Here is a 20,921-nt window from a genome sequence, read left to right on the forward strand (position 1 = left end):
CTCAATGGATGTTCCACCATAGGAATCCTCATTACTGCTGGAAACCTCAATGTCACCTCAATATTATCCGGCCACTCTGTAGCATCTACAAATTAGAGAAGATAGTAGAAAATCTGTGTCATCTGTATCAGTGTGAGATATTTTGCATTTTAAAATATAAATAATCAATCTGATAACCCTGTTATTTTGTTGACACAGTTTTTTTGCTAATATTATTATTAATGTATATATCTACCCAATTAATTTATGTAAACAATATGAATTACTCACTTGCCATATTATCATCAAATTGTATACCAACAAGGATGTGATTCATAGCATTTGGTTGAGTTAGGGCTACCTCAAGTGCCTTAGAATCATTAAATCCTTTGGGATCAGGGAGCATTTTAGTGTCAAACAATAGAGCTATGAAACCATCAAGATTATCTAATGCCACCATGGCCATGGCATCCTGTGTCACCTTTCTGGTGAGTGGGTTTTCTGGGGAGAAAGCCAAAGTGCCTTCTCTTTTTGCAGATGTTAGGTTCCCTCTAAATAAAAATACATGAATAAGCAAAGTGTCCCAAATTTTAAAGACTGTTTCATTGACATAACTGATAAGGTAAGATATAATAGGCATAACTGATAAGATAAGAAATACTTTCATAAGAAAGTTACAATTGACCAGATTACAGTGGATTTTAGTAAGAAAATGTCACTTGTATAGGTGGTTAAAGAATAATTAATCGATTATTTTTAAGTAATTATTGTATGGATTATTTTTAAATAATATTTTTAAGTATTAATAAGTATTTTTTATTTGCAAGTAAAATACAATAACTTACAATTGTTTTCCAGTCATATTGAAGTATGTTGGCAGGAAAGGTGGATAAGCAACTTGTGGTTGCGATTGCGGATCGACGAGACATCGTATTAGTATTAAAAATAAAGAAAATATCACAGGAGACGCTATTTCAAATATGGTTTGCCATTTATGCCTTCTCTGTAATAGAAAATTCTTCCAGACAAGGAGCTTTAATTTTTCGTAACAAGACATTTTTAATTACTGCTGAAATAAAACGCGTTTTTATATGGTGTTATCTTTTAGAAATAACTTAGTTAAATTTATAGCAACCTTCCATAAATAAAAAGAATTCTCTTGTGTAACACACGGTAATTTTTCTTTCGTAAAATTCAATGTTATTTACAAAAATATACTGTAAATATTAATCTGACGCTCCTGCGTGATGTAGCGAGTGCGATTTATAAAAATAGGAAGGCTACGAAATCCATATAATTAAAAATAGCTTACCCATACATTGTACACTTGAAAATCTTTATTCCTTCAGTTTTAGTAACACACAATCAATAATTCTAATTAAGTACTATCACATTAATCACAAATTAGCTACCACTTAATAATTATTGGCGAGCCAACGCCAAAGTCACAATTTAAAATAAATAATGGTTTTCTGAGTTTCCGAATTCCGGTTTGTCTTTCAGAAATTCAGACCTCACCGCCGTACACTTCAGTTCACGGTTGTGACTTGTGGTTTGACAATTGACAGTGACAGTTAGGTTGACAATTGACAGGTAGCACTTGACAGCTATTACGTGACAGTTGACACTAGTCCTAGTCACGGTTGACACTTGACAGATTGACTGAGTATTGAAAGCTGTAAGAAATGGGTAACATTTCTATCATCATCATCATCATCATCGCGTGCCTTCTTCGAAACGAAGAAGTTTGGCGATCATCATCCAAAAAGCTTCTCTATTAAAAGCCGCCTCTTTCAACTTTGGGTAACTAAGCCCTATCCATCCCCTTATATCGTCCAATTATTTGCGTCTCTGGCGACCTTGAGCTCTTTTGCCTGCAATTCTCCCTTCCAACACTAATCTTGGGAATTATTGTCCTCCTCTCTGTAAATGCCCAAAGAAAGCAAGCTTGCAGCGATGCCAAGTCGACTGGCATTATATCCAAGTGTTGAGATGTTTGTATGACTCCGCCACCATGTCCGTCCAAGTCCAAGACCAACAAACCAATCCAATCCCTATACGAAGAGGTGTGAGGCAGGGAGATGTAATATCCCCAAAACTTTTCACCTGTGCCCTAGAAGACGTGTTTAAGGAATTGGATTGGAAAGGTCGAGGCATAAACGTGAATGGCGAAAATATCTCACACTTGCGATTTGCGGACGACATAGTTCTATTGGCTGAATCGCTGCAGGAACTTGAGGAAATGCTGATCGAGCTTAGCTGTTCTTCCAGACGAGTAGGTCTTGAGATGAACATAGACAAAACGAAAGTAATGTTTAACGAGCACGCTATCTCAAGACCCGTCACCGTCGGGAATGTTAGCATCGAAGTTGTTCAAGAATATAACTACCTCGGCCAGATTATACAACTCGGCAGGAACAACTTCGACAAGGAGGCTGACAGAAGAATTCAGCTAGGCTGGGCAGCATTTTCAAAGCTACGTCAGGTCTTCGAATCGTCGATACCGCAAAGCCTTAAGACTAAGGTCTTCAATCAGTGCGTCCTACCTGTGATGACGTATGGAGCAGAAACGTGGACACTGACAGTTGGCCTCGTCCACAAACTAAAGGTCGCTCAGCGCGCTATGGAGCGAGCTATGTTGGGTATCACACTCAGGGATAAAATCCGGAACGAGGAAATTCGCAGAAGAACAAAAGCAACCGACATAGCTCAAAGGATTAGCAAGCTGAAGTGGCAATGGGCAGGTCATGTCTGTCGCAGAACCGACGGCCGATGGGGCAGACGTGTTCTGGAGTGGAGACCGCGTACCGGTAAGCGCAGTGTGGGACGACCTCCTGCCCGCTGGACCGATGACCTGAAGAAGGTGGCGGGGAGCGGGTGGATGAGGAAGGCGGAGGACCGTGTTTGGTGGCGCGCTCTTGGAAAGGCCTATGTCCAGCAGTGGACGCATACAGGCTGATGGATGGAACAAGTATTAGATTTTTTTATCATAAAACATTGTAATTATAAACGTATTTATAATGCAAACGTTTCAGTGAATTAGAAAAAAAATATCAATAGAACACAAGCCCAAATATACTCAGTTAGTTAAACAAAACAAACTGTACCTTTGTAAAATGTAATTGAGACTACGCAAATACCGGACCTTATAGGTTTAGTGTGAGATTTTACAGCTCGCTAACGATGATAGAATTCGAATTCGTGGGAACACTTTATGGTCAAAATAAAATGCTACTAAACTAACTTGTTTTATTGTAGACGCTCAAATTCCTCTATATATCTACAGATATCACCACAAGTGGAAACTAAAAATCTGTGCTGAATCCAGTATAGCAACCCTCAGGTGCAAACAGTGACGATGAGGATGATGCCTGGATATGCCTTAAGACTATATACCCATGTTTGGTGGCTACCACATCGCGCACAGTGTCATTTCATCACCATTATCCAAGGTAGCAGGCCTTAGCTTTTATTACAAGCTTAAAGTAGGTACAACAAGGGGAAGCAATCTTTCCCGCGAGTAATAGACGATATAAGGCAAAGCCTTGAGGTCCGTACTAACTTCAAGGTCAGTTGGAAGGCCACTTATTGAAATATATGATTTTAAATCAAGGACGTTTGAATCCAATTAAGTTAATTTGTTTCAACACTTGTAATCTATAAACGTCGCGAGTGTATTATTATAGTTGCGTCCAATCGTGGTGAGATGTAAAATCTCATGCTAACCCTACTGTTCCCTCTCAGGGCCCTCTGGCCCTCCGGTTGCACTCGATCCTCTCAATACAAACAGAATCCTTTGAGGGCGCATGTCGATCCCTCTTGACGTGTGTACGTGCTTTTATATTAATTAGTAAGTGGATCAATTTGTATTTACACCAATACCCTTTTATTTCTATTCCCTTTTTTTATTTCCAATCCTCGACTATATCGCAGCGATCTTCAAAAGTTCATCCATTGCTAAAACTTCTATTATATAAATGGAGGAGATTTTGTTGTGCAACATTTCTTAAACGTTCAAACATAAAGATTTCCTCTTCTCACATTAAAAAAAAAAAACTTAGACTTACCTACCCATCGAGGATTCCGTTAAGCTTGAAAAGAAGCATACCTGAGTATTATGAATAGTAATTTGGTTAAATTAATCTACTATCTCCAAAACAAATCCCTTTTATTTGGGATCGCAAAACTAAGTTCTAAAACTGGTTTTTTGCTTTGCGAATGTCGAAGATAAGGGATTGATATTTCTTATAAAAAATTAAACGAATTAATCGCACCATAAGGTTTATTTTTTTTCCATTTTGGAACGGAATCCTAAAGAAGCGACCCTGATCTATTAAATTTCAATTCATTTTCAATTTTCAAAGCAAAATCACTTTTATACGCCATATTAATTAAAACACCACAAGCGACAACGTAAACAATTGTATCTCGTCGTACACTAGTGTAACTTGCTTAATTATATTAAGGGGCTATGTTAGTGGGTCCTTAACGAGGGTCTCTACTAAGATGCCGCTCGGGTTACAAATGAAGTCCAACAGAGTAAAAGTGACGTAACTTACAATTTTCGAAAAAAATGACAAAAGTGGTGATAAAAGCCTAGTTGTAAAATACTTTCTTTCGAATCGGGAGTGCAAAGTTTGATCCCGGGCACGCACCTCTAACTTAACAACTAAAATTTTACAATTTTTACCATCAAAAAGAGTACAATTGTACCTACATTGAATAAATGATTTTGACTTTGACTTTGACTTTAACTTTAACTTTTTGGAGTTATATTATGCGCGCTAAGCAATTAAATATCACCTGCTCTAACATTGAATGAAAACATCGTGAGGAGACCTGCATGCCTGCGATTTCTCTATTGGTCTCGAGGCTGTGTGAAGTCTCCAAATCGGCACCCATACATAACCCATACGCAGTCGAAATTCAAGGTAAGTATGAAGCGATTTGTTACCTCGTTTCTAATTCGAACCACTAGGATAGGTAGATAGATAGATATACTAAGTCAGGTACGGAACCCTAAAAACAAAACACTCGCAGTAAAGACGTCGTGTGTCCACTCTGCCGGGCCAGTGAGCCTTGAGCTTAATTCGTCAACGTCCGTTCAGCTACAAATGTGTACAGCCACATAAAGTAGGTATGTCGGTGTGCGGCACACCTGCCCGATCGATCTGCGCACCTGCGTCGCCATAGCTACGACCCGCCCTTGTGCTGAGATCACATCACATGAGAGAGCGGGTGAGGTTTTTTTACCCGACTGCGGCAAAGCCAAAAGGAAGGGTTATGATTTTAGCAGTCGATGTATGTATGTATGTTTGTATCCATATTCTGTGTGTTCCATCGTAGAGCCTAAACTACTGGGTTGATTTTCATGAATGAGGTGTCAGTTGATTCGTTGTAAAGGTCTGGGTGACATAGGCTATATATTATTTTATACGAAAAAAAATTACCTAATGGATGTTACATCAAAAAAAGTGGAGGTCTCCAAAAATTTTTTTGCTATTCAAAAATGAAAATTGGTATCCTGTTGTGTTCAAATTGGCTGTCACAGACGGACAGACAGACAGCCACACGAGTGACCCTATACGGGTTCCGTTTTTTATTCTGACATACGGGACCCTAAAAACTGAAATTAATGTTGAAATATTTGATAAATTTCTGGTCATTCATTCTCCCGTGTTCGAGTCTTAAATTCTGTTATAAAAAAAACTGATGCCCGCGACTTCGTTCGCGTGGATTTAGGTTTCTCTTTGATTTTTCGGAATAAAAAGTATCACTCTACAGGTCTTTAACTAGGTATATCCAAGTAAAAAATCACGTCGATTCGTAACTTCGTAACTTCGTAATTCGTAACCTATAGTTCTAATCTAACCTATGGTAACAATACAACTTTCCGTCCGCCACCCTGTCCTCACCGTCATCACATCACACGACACGCTAGGGTTGCGTAATTAAATCGCAGGGCTGACCAATTTTAATCCGGAGCGTACATCAGCTACACCCTGAATTCTTTTGATACTTTTTATAACCTATAAGTACCTACCTCAGTAGGATAAGTTATCTCATTTTTTAACAGCTATTATGACGTATAGTCTAATGGACGGTAGGCTTCCTACTAAGACTCAGCTTAAACTCATTCAGTTTGAACTGACTCATCCGAGTGAGTGAAAATACGTTCCTAAGTAGTCATAGAACTATTTGTATACGCTTACGCACTAGATCCGGCTTCCGTCATCCGAGTTCTGTCCGACATCCGTGATAATATCTCGGATGTGCCTCGGATTCAAATCGGACATAATATGACGGAGATATGTCAAAGATATCGAATGAATAGCTTGGATTTGGATTGGAGATCGATTAGTGCGTAAATTCCGGGGGTGGAATTTCTACAAACATTTCTAATATATTAATTATTTTAAAAACATAAAAATTTCAAATTTCCAGGATATAATTGAAGATTTTCCACGGGATTTTTAAAAAACCTAAGCCCCGCGGACGCAATCCTGGCTATCATCAAGGAGAGTATGTGTATAAAAGCGTTAACTGGCAAAACTAAAAGAGTAAGGAAGCATTATCTTATTGTAACATCAAAGAATAAGTGCAAAAATAATACCTTATCAAAATATGCCGCATGAAATTCAATTTGGCAAAATTTGTTTTGGCACGATTCTTCATGACTCACGTCCACGTGTAAAGTAAGGAGCGAGGCGATCCCCGTGGGAATCAACACCTTGCCAGATATAATGTAGGGGGTGTACATTGTAGTATGTGAATACTACCTCGTAGCGTGTTGATGTAAATTTGTTTCTCCCCCTATGTACAGTCCAATAATTAATAGCATTATAAAATGATAGATAGAGGATTTTAATGCCTAATAATTCAAATGTAACTGGTGTAATAAAAATGAAAAGTAGTATAACAAAAATGAAGGTTTGGAATAATAAGTAGGCTAGGAAACATGATTACTCGTAATATTAGAATAGAATAGAATAGAATAGATTTTTATTCAAATAAACTTTTACGAGTGCTTTTGAATCGTCAAATAATTTACCACTGGTTCGGAATACCGTTCCTACCGAGAAGAACCAGCAAGAAACTCGGCGGTTGCTCTTTTCAATTGTTCAATTTACAATAATATTCTATACTATACAAGCAATTGCATACCCGCGCATTGCTGGGTATTAGTTAGTAAGTATATTGTTATTTCAATAAGTGTCTAGAGTGTCTACTGATAAATCTAAGTTGTTACATTGCAAAATAGTAGGTACCTAGTAGCACAGTTAAACGAAATCAAGGCTGTGCTAGTAGGCTACCAACGATAATAGGAAAATTTTCCTATACAACTAACGAGTATCCTTTAGAAGAATCAGATATCCTATACTTACTTAATTATTTTTAGGCATAGTACATACTTTAGATTATTCTGTTTTTTTTTTTTAAATTGAAAACTAGCCGATTCCTGTGATCGCGTGGATTTAGGTTCTTAAATCCCGTGGGAACTCTTTGATTTTCCGGGATAAAAAGTAGTTTTCAGGACCCAAGCTATCTCTTGTGGAATGCAGATACTTTATCCAAAATAATTTTTACCCTTATCTACTTGCATTGATGGTTATAGTACGCGACAGGTTGAAATGGCAATCGGGGAGCGAACGCCCCGCACAGCCCTCGTGCTAACCCGATGCGGGCGAGCGCGGGTGACAAGCGGGTATGCGGGGCGTCCTCCCGCCTCATACCCCAATTGCCATCTCAACGTGTCGCGGACTATAGGTAAGTATAGTTACCTAATACCGTAACATAGTTAGTAATTCTACTTTTTAACCCCCAACCCAAAAAGCTGGGTGTTATAAGTTTGACGTGTGTATCTGTGTGTCTGTCTGTGGCATCATAGCTCCTAAACTAATGAACCGATTTTAATTTAGTTTTTTTTTTGTTTGAAAGGTAAGATCGAGAGTGTTCTTAGCTATAATCCAAGAAAATCGGTTCAGCCGTTTGAAAGTTATCAGATCTTTTCTAGTTACTGTATCCTTCACTTGTCGGGGGTGTTATAAATTTTTAAATTACACTTGTCAGTTATATCGGTACCGAGTGGTTTAACTGAAAAGTTGTAACAAATGGGATGTAAATACAATTCAGCCCAGACTTTGAACGACTTGGAACGAGCTTTCTTCGGACGGCTACTTAAATTCAATTGTGAACTACAAGTATGTACCTAGATAGACTGAATATTTTCAGTTCAGTAATAAAATTGAAATTCAATAGACTGTTCTGCATTTCAAAGTACAATTCAAATAGTTTCGATCTGACACGAATGCTTCCAAGCTTTTGTTCGTTAGTAAGTACTAGCTGATGCCCGCGACTTCGTTCGCGTGGATGTAGGTTTTTTAAAATTCCCGTGGGAACTCTTTGATTTTCCGGGATAAAAAGTAGCCTATAAGCTAATCCAGGGTATAATCTACTATATCCATTCTAAATTTCAGCCCAATCCGTCCAGTAGTTTTTGCGTGAAGGAGTAACAAACATACACACACACACACACACATACAAACTTTCTCCTTTATAATATTAGTGTGATAGTAAGTACCTACTATTCTGTGGTATTGTCAGATTCTTGTTTAGACCCATAAGTACTAGCAGTCGAGATGATTTCAGTATCAGCGATTTTGCCCCTGCATCGACGTGCGTTCTGTAGTTTTACCCTGGATGGCACAGTGGTAAACGCTGTGGTCTTATAATTGGGAAGTCCCGGGTTCTTGATCGCGTTTTTAGGGTTCCGTACCTCAAAAGAAAAAACGGAACCCTTATATGAGCACTTTTGTTGTACGTCTGTCTGTCCGTTGTGTCTGTCGAGAAACCTATAGGGTACTTCCCGTTGACCTAGAATCATGAAATTTGGCAGGTAGGTAGGTCTTATAGCACAAGTACAGGAATAAATGTGAAAACCGCGAATTTGTGGTCACATCATTTAAAAAAAATTTAAAATATGTTTCAATTTTCAAAGTAAGATAACTATAATTAAAATTAAATAATAAATATCAAACTACGAACTTTTGGTTCAAGTTTGGCACAGTTTCAAGTCGTTCGTGAAAATGAATTCAGATTTGTATGCGATTGACAAAAACCGGCCAAGTGCGTGTCAGACTCGCGCACTGAGGGTTCCGTACTCGGATATTTTTTCCAACATTTTGCACGATAAATCAAAAACTATTATACATAAAAATAAATAAAAATCTGTTTGAGGATGTACAGGTAAAGCCCTTTCATATGATACCCCACTTGGTATAGTTATCTTATTTTGAAAATTAAAACACATTTTAACTTTTTTTTTTAAATGATGTAACCACAAATTCGCGGTTTTCAGATTTATTCCTGTACTTGTGCTATAAGACCTACCTACCTACCGAATTTCATGAGTCTAGGTCAACGGGAAGTACCCTATAGGTTTCTTGACAGACAGACAGACAACAAAGTGATCCTATAAGGGTTCCGTTTTTCCTTTTGAGGTACGGAACCCTAAAAAACTTAAAATAATTATTTCTAAGCTATAATATAATGTACACAGACCGATCACTATAACTTGTCCTCTGCCCTCATGTTGCTACCATTGCTTTATTTACTTTATTTCTTAGAACTTCGGATTAATTATTGTTTGAACTGCAATGGTACCAACATGACGGTAAGGGGCAAGTTACAGCGAACGGTCTGTACACCCGCAAAATATCAGCAAACTAATCCTCTTTAGTAAACTGCGAGAGTTTATTTCCCCTTTCCCTATTTCCCCGACAGGATATTGCCAATAGAGCCCCGCTAGAGAGGATTATGTACTCTCGAAGGTTGAGGTGTCCATCAGCCTTGTATATTGAGACCCCGACTCAGGTAAAAATGTAGATAAATTAAACTACAGGACGATAAATGAAACAGATTCGGAGGAGACCATAGAAATTTTATTGGATCAAAAATTGGTCTTGACCGCGTTATATCACCTACTGGTATGTGACGATACAGTCGAAAATGGAAGTGGTCTAATTTAGAAGGCTTATAAGAAGGTCTATAGCAGTACAATTATACCAGAACGTAATATAATTAGATTATACAGCGTGTTTGATAAGTTACAGAACATAACAAAATAATGAGGTCGATATAAATAGTACGCGACAGCTCGAGTTAGTAATCGGGGCAAATCATTAATTCATATTGGGTAATTGTAAATACACTTTTGGACAGGAATAATGAAAATGAGAATGAACACTCCAGCCGTTCGCGACTTAAGGTCCCTTTGTAATAAATACATACCTACTGGCTACTACCAAATTTTTTGTAGCACTATTGCCTCTAGACTGTATCCTCACTTACCATCAGGTGTGAATGAAGTCAACGGCTGGTACGATAGTTTCCTATTCTTCAGGAATGAACCCATCATACGCTGATAATAATTTTTCAGATGAGTATTTTCTTCGTTTGCAGGATGGGGAGAGTCACTGTTGTCTCTACCGAAGAGATGGCTCAGTACTCAGGTCTACGGCACCGACGACGAAGACTTCAACCAGGTACAGTCCCTACTTTGTACTTGATAAGAGCAACCGCCGAGTTTCTTGCTGGTTCTTCTCGGTACGAACGGCATTCCGAACCAGTGGTAGATATTTTTGACGGTTCAAAAGCACTTGTAAAAGTTTAATTGAATAAAAACATTTTGAATTTTGAAATTTTGAATTTTAATATTATAAAAGGCGAAAGTATGTATGTTCGTGATTTCCGAAAATATTTTCTTAGTGAAATATAGAATAGTTTCATGATCGTATCGCATCGGCGGTTCCTCTGGTGCTGCCAGTGTTCATGGGCGGCGGTTATCACTTAACATCAGGTGACCCGTCTGCTCGATTGCTTGCTATTTTTATTTAAAAAAAACCGGCCAAGTGCGAGTCAGACTCGCGCACCGAGGGTTCCGTACTCGGTTACTTTTTCCGAAATTTTGCTTTAAATTATTAAATTAAATAAAAATCTGTTTTAGAATGTACAAGAAAATACTAATTATATAACATATTTGAGCACATTTTAATTTTTTATTTGAGATGACCAGAAATTCACGGTTTTCGGATATTTCCGTTACTTGTGCTATAAGACCTTCCTATCCGCCAAATTTAATGATTTTAGATCAACGAGAAGTACTCCATAGGTTTTCTTGACAGACAGACAGACAACAAAGTGATCCTATAAGGGTTCCGTTTTTCCTTTTAAGGTACGGAACCCTTAAATCGACTGCTTGCCTAAGAATTTCTAGCTGTTTGCTACTAGCTAGCAAACAACTACCTAGTCTAGCCGTTTGAATTTCTAGTTGTTTGCTACTAGCAGCTAGCAAACAACTAGCTAGTCTAGCTGTTTGTCCTTATCCAGTGTGTGCAAGTGGCCAAGTTGCCGGTGCCGGAGCTGCAGCCGACCCTGGACTCGTACCTGGAGTTCGCGACGGTGATCGTCAGCCAACAGCAGCTGGAGAAGACGCAGGAGCTGGTGAAGAGGTTCGCGGAGGACCTCGGACCCAAGATGCAGGCGAAACTCGTGGAAAGGCAAAAAGAAATGATTAACTGGGTGAGCTTGTATTTTTATTATATTTAATTTCGAATGGGTTGATTGTCCAAAAAAAGGTAACTTCAGCGATAACCTACAAAAATATCCTAAGGTAGATTCACTTGACGTTTTGTCTATTACTAAAGTTTTTAATTGACCTTTTTTTCTGATACGAATTAGCCCTTGACTAGTTCACTCTGCGTTGACTACGATCTCACCTGATGGTAAATGATGACGCAAAGTAATTAGGAAGTGGGCTAACTTGGAAGGAGTACGGCAGTTTCATTAAGCCCTTTGAATTTCCTTTTTCTTAAATTTTAGCACCTTATCGTCACGAACGTGTTTCTCTTTACAGATTCATAACTCAAAACAGTATTACGTTAGTCGTATTGTTTGCTAAACCAACCATTTCCAAGTAATTTCAAACAAACATGTCGTCAAAAAATAAGCCTATTTACCTCGAAAATGAACTTACGAATAAGGAATTTGTACTTGATTTTTTGGCTCCTAAATACGGTCACAGAAAATGTTAGCTTAATCCCACAACCAAATCTTATAGATAAATTATTGAAAAATCTACAGTCAGCAAATGCAGCAGCTAGTGACGTCACGTTAACTTTAATAAAAAGTTTGTGCTCATGTTTACGTGAAAAACTCAAGAAACATGAAACATTTCATGGTGAAACTAATTCGCTACTCCCTGAAGATGAAGCAGATCAAGAAAGCGATATAAACTTTTACAAAAATATGTACAATCGTACTTGTACAGACTTACACCAAGCGCCAAAAGATAATAACAGTGAAATAGTGAAAAGTAATGAAGAAACAGTGTTGAATAAGGATCTCAAAGATGATATTGATCCGATAAAACAATATCAAAATTCTACTGAGCATCCAAATAATAAGGAATACAGATTGTTATATCATGCTCTAATCAAAGGTATTGATAACCACATTTATAAAATTCAGAAATATCCTTTATACAAACATGAAGCATCTTTTCATCGTGGAGATGAACGTGATGTAATAGTAATTATAACATTACATCCTTTATTGGATAATTTGGATCTACAACACAGCTTGTACAGTGTCAATGAAAACGAAGTTAATGAGACTCTTAGTAGACAAAGTTTAGTGGATATCCATATCATAGATTCAATGTTTAATAACGAATATGAACGAATCGGCACTGTTAAAAAATGTCATCTGTATTCTTTGTACATTTTTATCATAGAAAGTCGAAGAAAGAATTCTATTAAAAATTTTAAAGTACTCAATGTAAGAGGTACTGTAAAAATTTACATAAACGTCTTAAGTAATCTAAATCTGAAAAATTTCCCAGATCGATGCTGTAATAAATCATTACTAACGTTATGTGAAAATCGTATTTACTCAGAAAGAAATGCGTTTATGGGTATAGATCAAATAAAATATAAGTCTAAACACCAAAATGACAATTATTTCAAAAATATCATATCGAATATTAAGAATTTAATAAATCTGTACAATGGCAAAATTACCCAAAAGGATATTCCCGATGAGAAGTTCATTTCCAAAAACTGCAATGAAAGTCAATATATTTCCGAGAAACGTTTGCCCACTACTATTTTATCAAGCATAGCTACTGCTACACTATGGGTAGTTCCAAATTTTACTTCAGAAAAGAATGTTAAAACTAGTAAAGAAAATTACTTATTAGATTTTGGAGAGTATTCATCAACAAACAATACACTACCAAATACCACCACCATTAACAACGCTGAGCAAATTGAAAGCTATAACACAACATATACAGTATCAGCAAGATTGCGAGAGGAAAATAGAAAGCCTAATATTGGGCAAAATATACTAAGTAATTTTGTAATGGCTGACAATTCAGTGGATTTTTTTACAGGGAAAAGTTTTCTGAGGAATCAAACTATGGACAAAACAAACGTTGAAAACAAAACTGCAACGACAGTTTCAGTAATATCCATAGCGACGGATATAAAATTTGGAAATGAACAGATGTTACAAACGGAAACACCTGCTCTATATACATTTTACAAGATTAATAAAGAAAACCAAACACAGCTAGACTCTAATAAATTTGGACCATCTTTGACGACATACATAATTAGTATGGAAAATAAAGAAAATAAAAGTACCGATATGCCAAATACAATAGGAAAAAAACTCCATGAAGAAAATATACAACCAAAAGTTAAAACAAATAACTGGAGTAACTTTACACTGAAAGAAAATTTTACACAAATTTTAACAGAAAACACTTCACTGGCAAATCGGATAATTGATTTGCCCGTAAGAAAGTATGAAAATAAAAATGGAATAGATCTTTTTGTCACGCCTTCACAACCTACACTACACGTAGCTTACCTTGAAAATCATACAACTGTGCTGCCTCCATCTAGAGCAACAGAAATAAAACTGCAGAAAGAACAGATATCACAAAAGGCAGCGCCTACTTTATCTACAGCATCAATAAGGTCAAGTAAAGAAAATAAAGAACGGAAAAATAAATTTAAATCATGGTTATCCACACATATAGTAACGAGAAACAAAAGTATCATTGTTTCAAATACAATAACAAGAAAACCACGTAAAGAAAATGTAAGGCCGCAAATTATGGATAATGCGTGGAGTAACTTAACACGAGGGGACAATTCAACAGCACAGGCGAACACTTTGCTGGCAAATCAAGCAGTTGTTACCACAGCAAAGGATATAAATAAGACTAGGATGGATCTTTTAGTCTCAACCACACAATTTGTACTACTTGTAGAACAAAATGTACATAGAAAAAAGAATATAAATATGCAGAATGCTCAGATGTTAAAAACGGCGAAACATGTTATATACAAGTTACATGAAGAGAATGAAACACAGGCAGATGTGAATAAATTTGAACCACCTTTGACGACATGCCATAAAACGAATATGGAAAGCAAAGGTACTGTTGCTCCAAAAACAACACCAAGAAGACCTCAAAAAGAAAACACAACACAACGAATTATGGGGAGTGCACGGAATAACATAATATTGTGGAAAAATCCAATTCCAAAGGCAAATACTTCAGTGGAGAATGAGACAGTTGATTTGTCTATAATAAAAAGAGACAATAAAATTAGAACAGACCTCTCTATTCCGACTATCTCATTCGCACTATCTGACGAACTTGAAAATCATATAACTGTAGTGCCTCTGTCTAGAATGGAAGACAAAGAAAATGTTCAGAGGTTACATCCAGCAACATCAACTTTATCTACAAAATTGTATATGACAAATGAACAAAATCAAACACATGCTGCAGATAATTCTAAACTGTCATTAACAACACATGTGACATCGAAAACAGAAGACAAAAATATCATTGTGCCAAAGACACTAATAGATACATCACATGTGGAAACTATAAAGCCAACAATTATGCAAAATGCAAGGAATACTTCCACACTGGGACGTAATTCAATAGAAGTTTTAACGAAAAACACTTTACTGACAAATCAGACTACAGTTTACAATACGAATGACAATACTACAATTTTTATTAAAACTTTTAATAATGAAACTAATCCAACTGTGTATCCAACAGAAGTTTTAATTAAAAATAGTGACATTGAGCAACTTAACTTAAATAAAATACCAAGAGCTACTGGAAATAGTGAAACTCTAACTTTGTCGTCAAAAACTACATCCCTCGAAACAGAGAAATATACACAGAAAAACTGGTCAACCCCTAATAACAGAGCAGTACTAACATCAGATAGTGAAACAACTACTTATTTTCTTACAAAGAGAAATTTCATTTCCCCTAAATTAAACCACCAACCAAAAACGTATGAAGTTAAACCTAAGTATAATAAACAAACCACAGCAAAAGTTAATGGATCGATAACGCAGAAGATAAACAATAACTTAAATCAGTCAATTATTTTGACATCCAAAGATTCCTTTACAAAGCAGAATTTAAATTCAATTCGAAGATCAACATTAAGTTGGAGCCCAGACAATTCCGACACCGTATATATAAGTAGAAATGTAGAAAATAAAAGTAAAATTGCTACTACAGAACAGATTTCAAATAGTTTTTCTGTTGAAAACTATACTGAGTTGCCAAATACAACGAATAAAAATAGAATGGATCTTTCGCTCATACCTATGAAATTTATATTATCTGTAGACATTGTAAATCGTACAACTATTATGCCTCTATCTAGAGCGACGAATAAAAACTTGCAGAAAGTAGAGATAATACGAATGGCTACACCAATTATATCTACAGCCTCATATAAAATAAATGACAAAAATCAAGGACAAACGGATGCATCTTTGTTGAAAACCTTTTTAGAAAAGATCCGGGGCACTTTAGCAGATGAAAACAATTTACAAGATTTGTCAACAGAAAAAACTTTTCCGGTGACTCAAACTATAGATTTGTCTTCAAGAAACGATTATAACATTTTAAAATTTAAAACTAATAATGAAACTAAATTTTCCACCACCGTCACTGGAGTGCAAGTTGTAGGCAAAGATATTGAACAACATAACTTGGATAATGCACTACGGACTACTAATAATTACTACGAAGGTGTAACTTTGACATCAATAACTTCAGCAATATTACAAAAACTGAACAATTCGATATTTCATATAACTAATAACGAACAGAAAAGTAACAATACGCAAAATACTACAAGTAATAAAATTAAAAGACAGAAACAATCTGCAAACTATGCATCTGAAAGTTATCAACACCACCACGCATCACAGACACAAAGATATAGCTCTTTACAAACTAATTTATTCAGTACTATAAGAAATACTACACACGAATCAATGTTTCCACATTTATCAGACAAAAAGGTTACTTATGTAGGAAAAACTTATAAAAACAATCAAAAAATAACGATAGTGGAAGAGTCAAATGTTGCAGATAAAAACAAAGCTCGCAAAATAAAATTGCAAACTCAATATTTAAATACTATGCCCATGCAAGATATTCATACGATTCATTCAACTCAGAGTAATTTTCTTCAAACAAAAAAAATTACAATAACACCAAGAGACTATAAACTTGTGGTACCATTAACTGAAGTGGCTGATATTGAATCACAAGATGCACATACTTTACCCAAAACCTATTTTAGGGTAAATAAAGATAAAAAAACAAGTTTGCTCGACATGAATAAGCTTCAAGCATTACTAACAACCAACAGTTCCAGTAACGTAAAGAATAAAAAAATTACACTACCTAATAAAACACCTGATACAATTAAAACCAAAGAAGGTTCTACTACGTATTATATATCTCAAAAACACAACTCAATAGAACAACAAAATTCCACCTTAACAAGTATTCTGAATATAAGTACAAATACAGTTGGAGAATCGATGATAATCAAATTGACAGAGAAATTTAGGCAAAATATAACGGATGATAACAGTAAGACAAAACTTGCAAGTAATAAAGATGAATATAAAATCACAACTGCACTCATTTCAAATCAAATAGTAAAAAATAATAGTATTAATACAACTCAAATAGATAAAACATTTCACACATTGTCGTATAAGCAAGCAAAGACTGTCCTAGGTAAATCACCACAATCCAAAACAGAATACCAAATAATTGCCAAAACTATCCTACCATTACTCACTAAAGACAACGAAGTCAAGCAGAAGAAACTTCTAAGTACAGATAAACCTAAAACATCTTCACTAAAATCCGTTTCAGTAAAAAACATACCTAATACGGAGACACCTGTTTCTACATTGAGCATCAATGATGAATATTATGCAAAACTAGATATTACAACTGCTCTTAATGAATTGAAGAAAAATGAACTTGAGTATACACTAGAAAGGGAAAATAGAATCAACCAAGATAGAATACCTATGAGGTACCTATACCTACCTAAGTATGAGGTGACCCCATTTTCCCCAAAGAAAATTAAAATAGAACAAACACAGTCACTAGGCATAAATAAATTTTCAACACTATCAGCAGCTTATAGTTTACCAAACATGAATATTCAAAATACTGAGAAATCAATTTTTACAACGGGGCAAGCAACAACTAATATGATAGTCTCGGCTGCATCATCTACTCAATTTAAATCATTTTTTAATAGTAATAAATTCTTACATCCACCACTGAAAACAAATACCAAGAAAATCCAAAACGAATCTTTATTAAACAAAGTGAACCAATCTTTATCCACGATACTTTTTAAAGTCAACGATACCAAACAATTAAAACCCGTGAATACATATAGTTTAGAAACATCATCTGCAACATTTAATTCAATAGCAATTATTGAAAATCAATCTCAGAATCAGTCAATACACCAATCAGGTAACAAGTTCGAAGGGCCCTTAATAAAAGAGTGGGCGAAAAGAGATAGCACTAATAACAAAGGATTTAATGCGTTTTTATTAACTTCGAAGCACAGTTCAACCGAAGCTAGTGTTAAAAATAAACTACAAATGCTAAACAAAGTGAATCCAAGTTTGTTTACGCTGTTTAATAAAGTAAATAAAACTACACATACAGAGATGATGGAAACGTATAAAACAACAACGCCGCTACCTATCGCTAACGCTTCACACGTAGGAAAACTAACTTCTGTAAAATCATTTCACTTAATTCATAATACACCCAAAATTTCAGACATTTTAGCTGTTAATACAACACCAACAAAAATACAAAAAGAATACTTTCCAAGTAAAGTATTTTCATCTCCATTATTTATGTCAACCATTTTCACTCCACCTAAAAATGTTAATGTTTCTTTGGTTGTTAGCTCTAGAACCAAAGAAAAGGAATCTATTAAACTTTTAAAGATTCCTTTATTACCAAAAAATATGCCTGTAATGACCTTCTTTCAGTCAACGCCTTTAATAATTAAAAATGTCATGAGAAATTTTTCGCTGCTGTACCCAAAGACTTTAACGTATCAGAAAAGTACTCTTTCCAGCACTATTCAATTTAGCCCAGCACCATTCAGTTTATCCAGGATTGCAACAGAAGTTGCTACAAGGACAGTACCGTCATCGAGCATTGAGAGCTCATTATACAATATCAATGACAATAAATCCTACCTTCACCTAAAAAATAGTAATATTATTGATGAAAACAAAATAAAAAATACTCTAGTGAGTAACATATGGCCAGTATTAACAACACCATCAATTGTTACACGTTCTGTTAACATAGATAGTAATAGCGATACTTCCATTATGGCATCATTGTCAAACATACACGATTATACAGTACAAGCCAAGCACAAATCGACTATGTCCACAAAATCGAAAATGCAGTCGATAAGTGCCAATGAAAATAATAGAACCAATGAAATTGATCTACCCAAAAAGGTACAAACACCGCTTTATTCATTTAGTGAACATCATAAGTTGCTATCGGTTCACCACAGAGACTTTGACAAAGCAGACACTAATGAATCGAACCACACTGAAGTTGTTAGTGAAACACAAGATAAAACTAATACAGAATGTCACCCGAATGTAATAACAGAAAGCAGTAATGTGAATGCATATACTGAAAGTACAAAATCATCAACTCGAAATTTTACCCATTACCAAAAAGATGCACTTCTGGCTTCAATATTTACAACCCCTACAGAAATAAATTTTAAAAAATTTAACAAATATTTTACATTTTTACCTACTAGTATGAAAGTTTTGTGGGATATTAATAATAATCACTATACAGAACAAAAAAGGAACACAAAGAAAAACAAAGTGACTGATCTAAATAAACTTTTAAGCACAACAACACCAACACAACAAGTTACTGAAAAAATGGTTACTTGTATCAATCGTACACAAAGTAATTCAAACCTAATAGCATTTCACCAGAAACTAATCGTAAATACGTCTGCTGGAGCAATTCCAAAATTTTCTATCGGAGTTAATCTCACAGTCAATATTGAAGACGATAAGAACAACCGAAACAATAACAGCAATAAAACGGTTGAGTATCTTAAGATCTCTAAAAATAATGAAGGATTTAATAAAGGAAAAACTAAAACTTCCACAGTCACGCCAATTATTTTAACTAAACCATTAGAATTTATCACGAGATTAAAAGAAAAAAGCAAAACTATCAGATACAATACATACCAACCGACAGAAGCCTATCCCGAAATAACACTTAGACCTTATACTATATCTAGGTTTACTGTTAAAAGCAACAAACCTAATAAATCAACAACACCACTGCCTCAAAGCAAGTTTAAGAATACTTCTCATAACTTAGAAAAGAAAAATAAAATTTTTCATCAAAGACCTAACTATAAAGTTATAGCTAAAGAAGAAAATAAACCTTCATTACAAATCAAGAAAAGCAATTTTAAAAAAGAAGGAAATAAAAAAAGATTGTCTAATTTAATAAAAACTAATATACATCCTCTAATGAAACTCCCGTCTGCAGCACATAGAAAAGTAATGAAAAGAATACGTCTACCAAACAAAAATAAGCAAATGGTTTCAATAAACACTAAAGATTTCTTTACGCACAGAAAATTAGCAGTAAAATCGAATGCCAAAGAAATTTTACACAAAGCTCCAATAAGTTCTCGAATTCGGAATATTCCTGCAGTGAAAACACAACATAACGTCTTGCGACCTGTCTTTGACGAAGATGGACTCATCCAGTCATCACTGGAACATTATAAACCTAAATCATTATTTTTCACTAACAATGATGATTTCTATAGAAAAGATTTCAGAACACATCATCATAGTGACGCGCTATCATTGAGACAAAAAGTTAATTACATTAAATCACATCCTATTACAAACACCAATGTACCAGCCAAGACGGTAATGGATAGACTTACATATTATATTCCTCCATCAAATATAAAGCCAAAACCATTTCGAGATCGAATAGATTATATAAGAAACTATTTGAATAACAACGAAGTCATTAAACCAACGCGGTTGTCGATCAAAGAAGTTGTTGAAAGTACTACAAAGGATGAAAAGCCTTACCGAGATCCTCTCTATTATTTCAGAAGAAGTGGTTGGTATGAGGATAATTTTGAAGACATAATGCCTACGACAACTACAACTAGAAAGCCTACAAAACGACAAAGGAGAACTATTTTCTTCTTAAGCCCTACTGTTCCTTATAATTATTATTTATAATTTTTAAGTAAGAAATATAATTATTGGTATATTTTTTCTTTTATTTAGTAGCTTAGCTATGTAACTCACTGAATTGTTCAAAAAGGATTTACTACAAGAGGCTCTTAAAAAAAATTCGTGATACTCCCAGGATGCCCTATAGGGCCCTTATTATTCAATATTTATACTGTTATTTATAATTAAACAATTTTTTAAATCAGATATTCAGGCAA

At 35.3% G+C, this 20,921-nt stretch overlaps 1 protein-coding gene across 1 annotated transcript in view; it reads left to right on the top strand.

The window, feature by feature from the left end:
• Positions 1–20,921, top strand: part of LOC123869110 (choline O-acetyltransferase) — a 77,531-nt gene that overhangs the window by 48,222 nt on the left and 8,388 nt on the right. Inside the window, exons 3-4 of the mRNA XM_045911848.1 lie at positions 10,441–10,523; positions 11,368–11,559. Of these exons, the coding sequence (XP_045767804.1) occupies positions 10,441–10,523; positions 11,368–11,559 (275 nt within the window). The remainder of the gene's footprint in view (positions 1–10,440; positions 10,524–11,367; positions 11,560–20,921) is intronic.

Source organism: Maniola jurtina, chromosome 10, assembly GCF_905333055.1.
Source record: "Maniola jurtina chromosome 10, ilManJurt1.1, whole genome shotgun sequence".
In the NCBI taxonomy this organism is placed as follows: Eukaryota; Metazoa; Arthropoda; class Insecta; order Lepidoptera; family Nymphalidae; genus Maniola; species Maniola jurtina.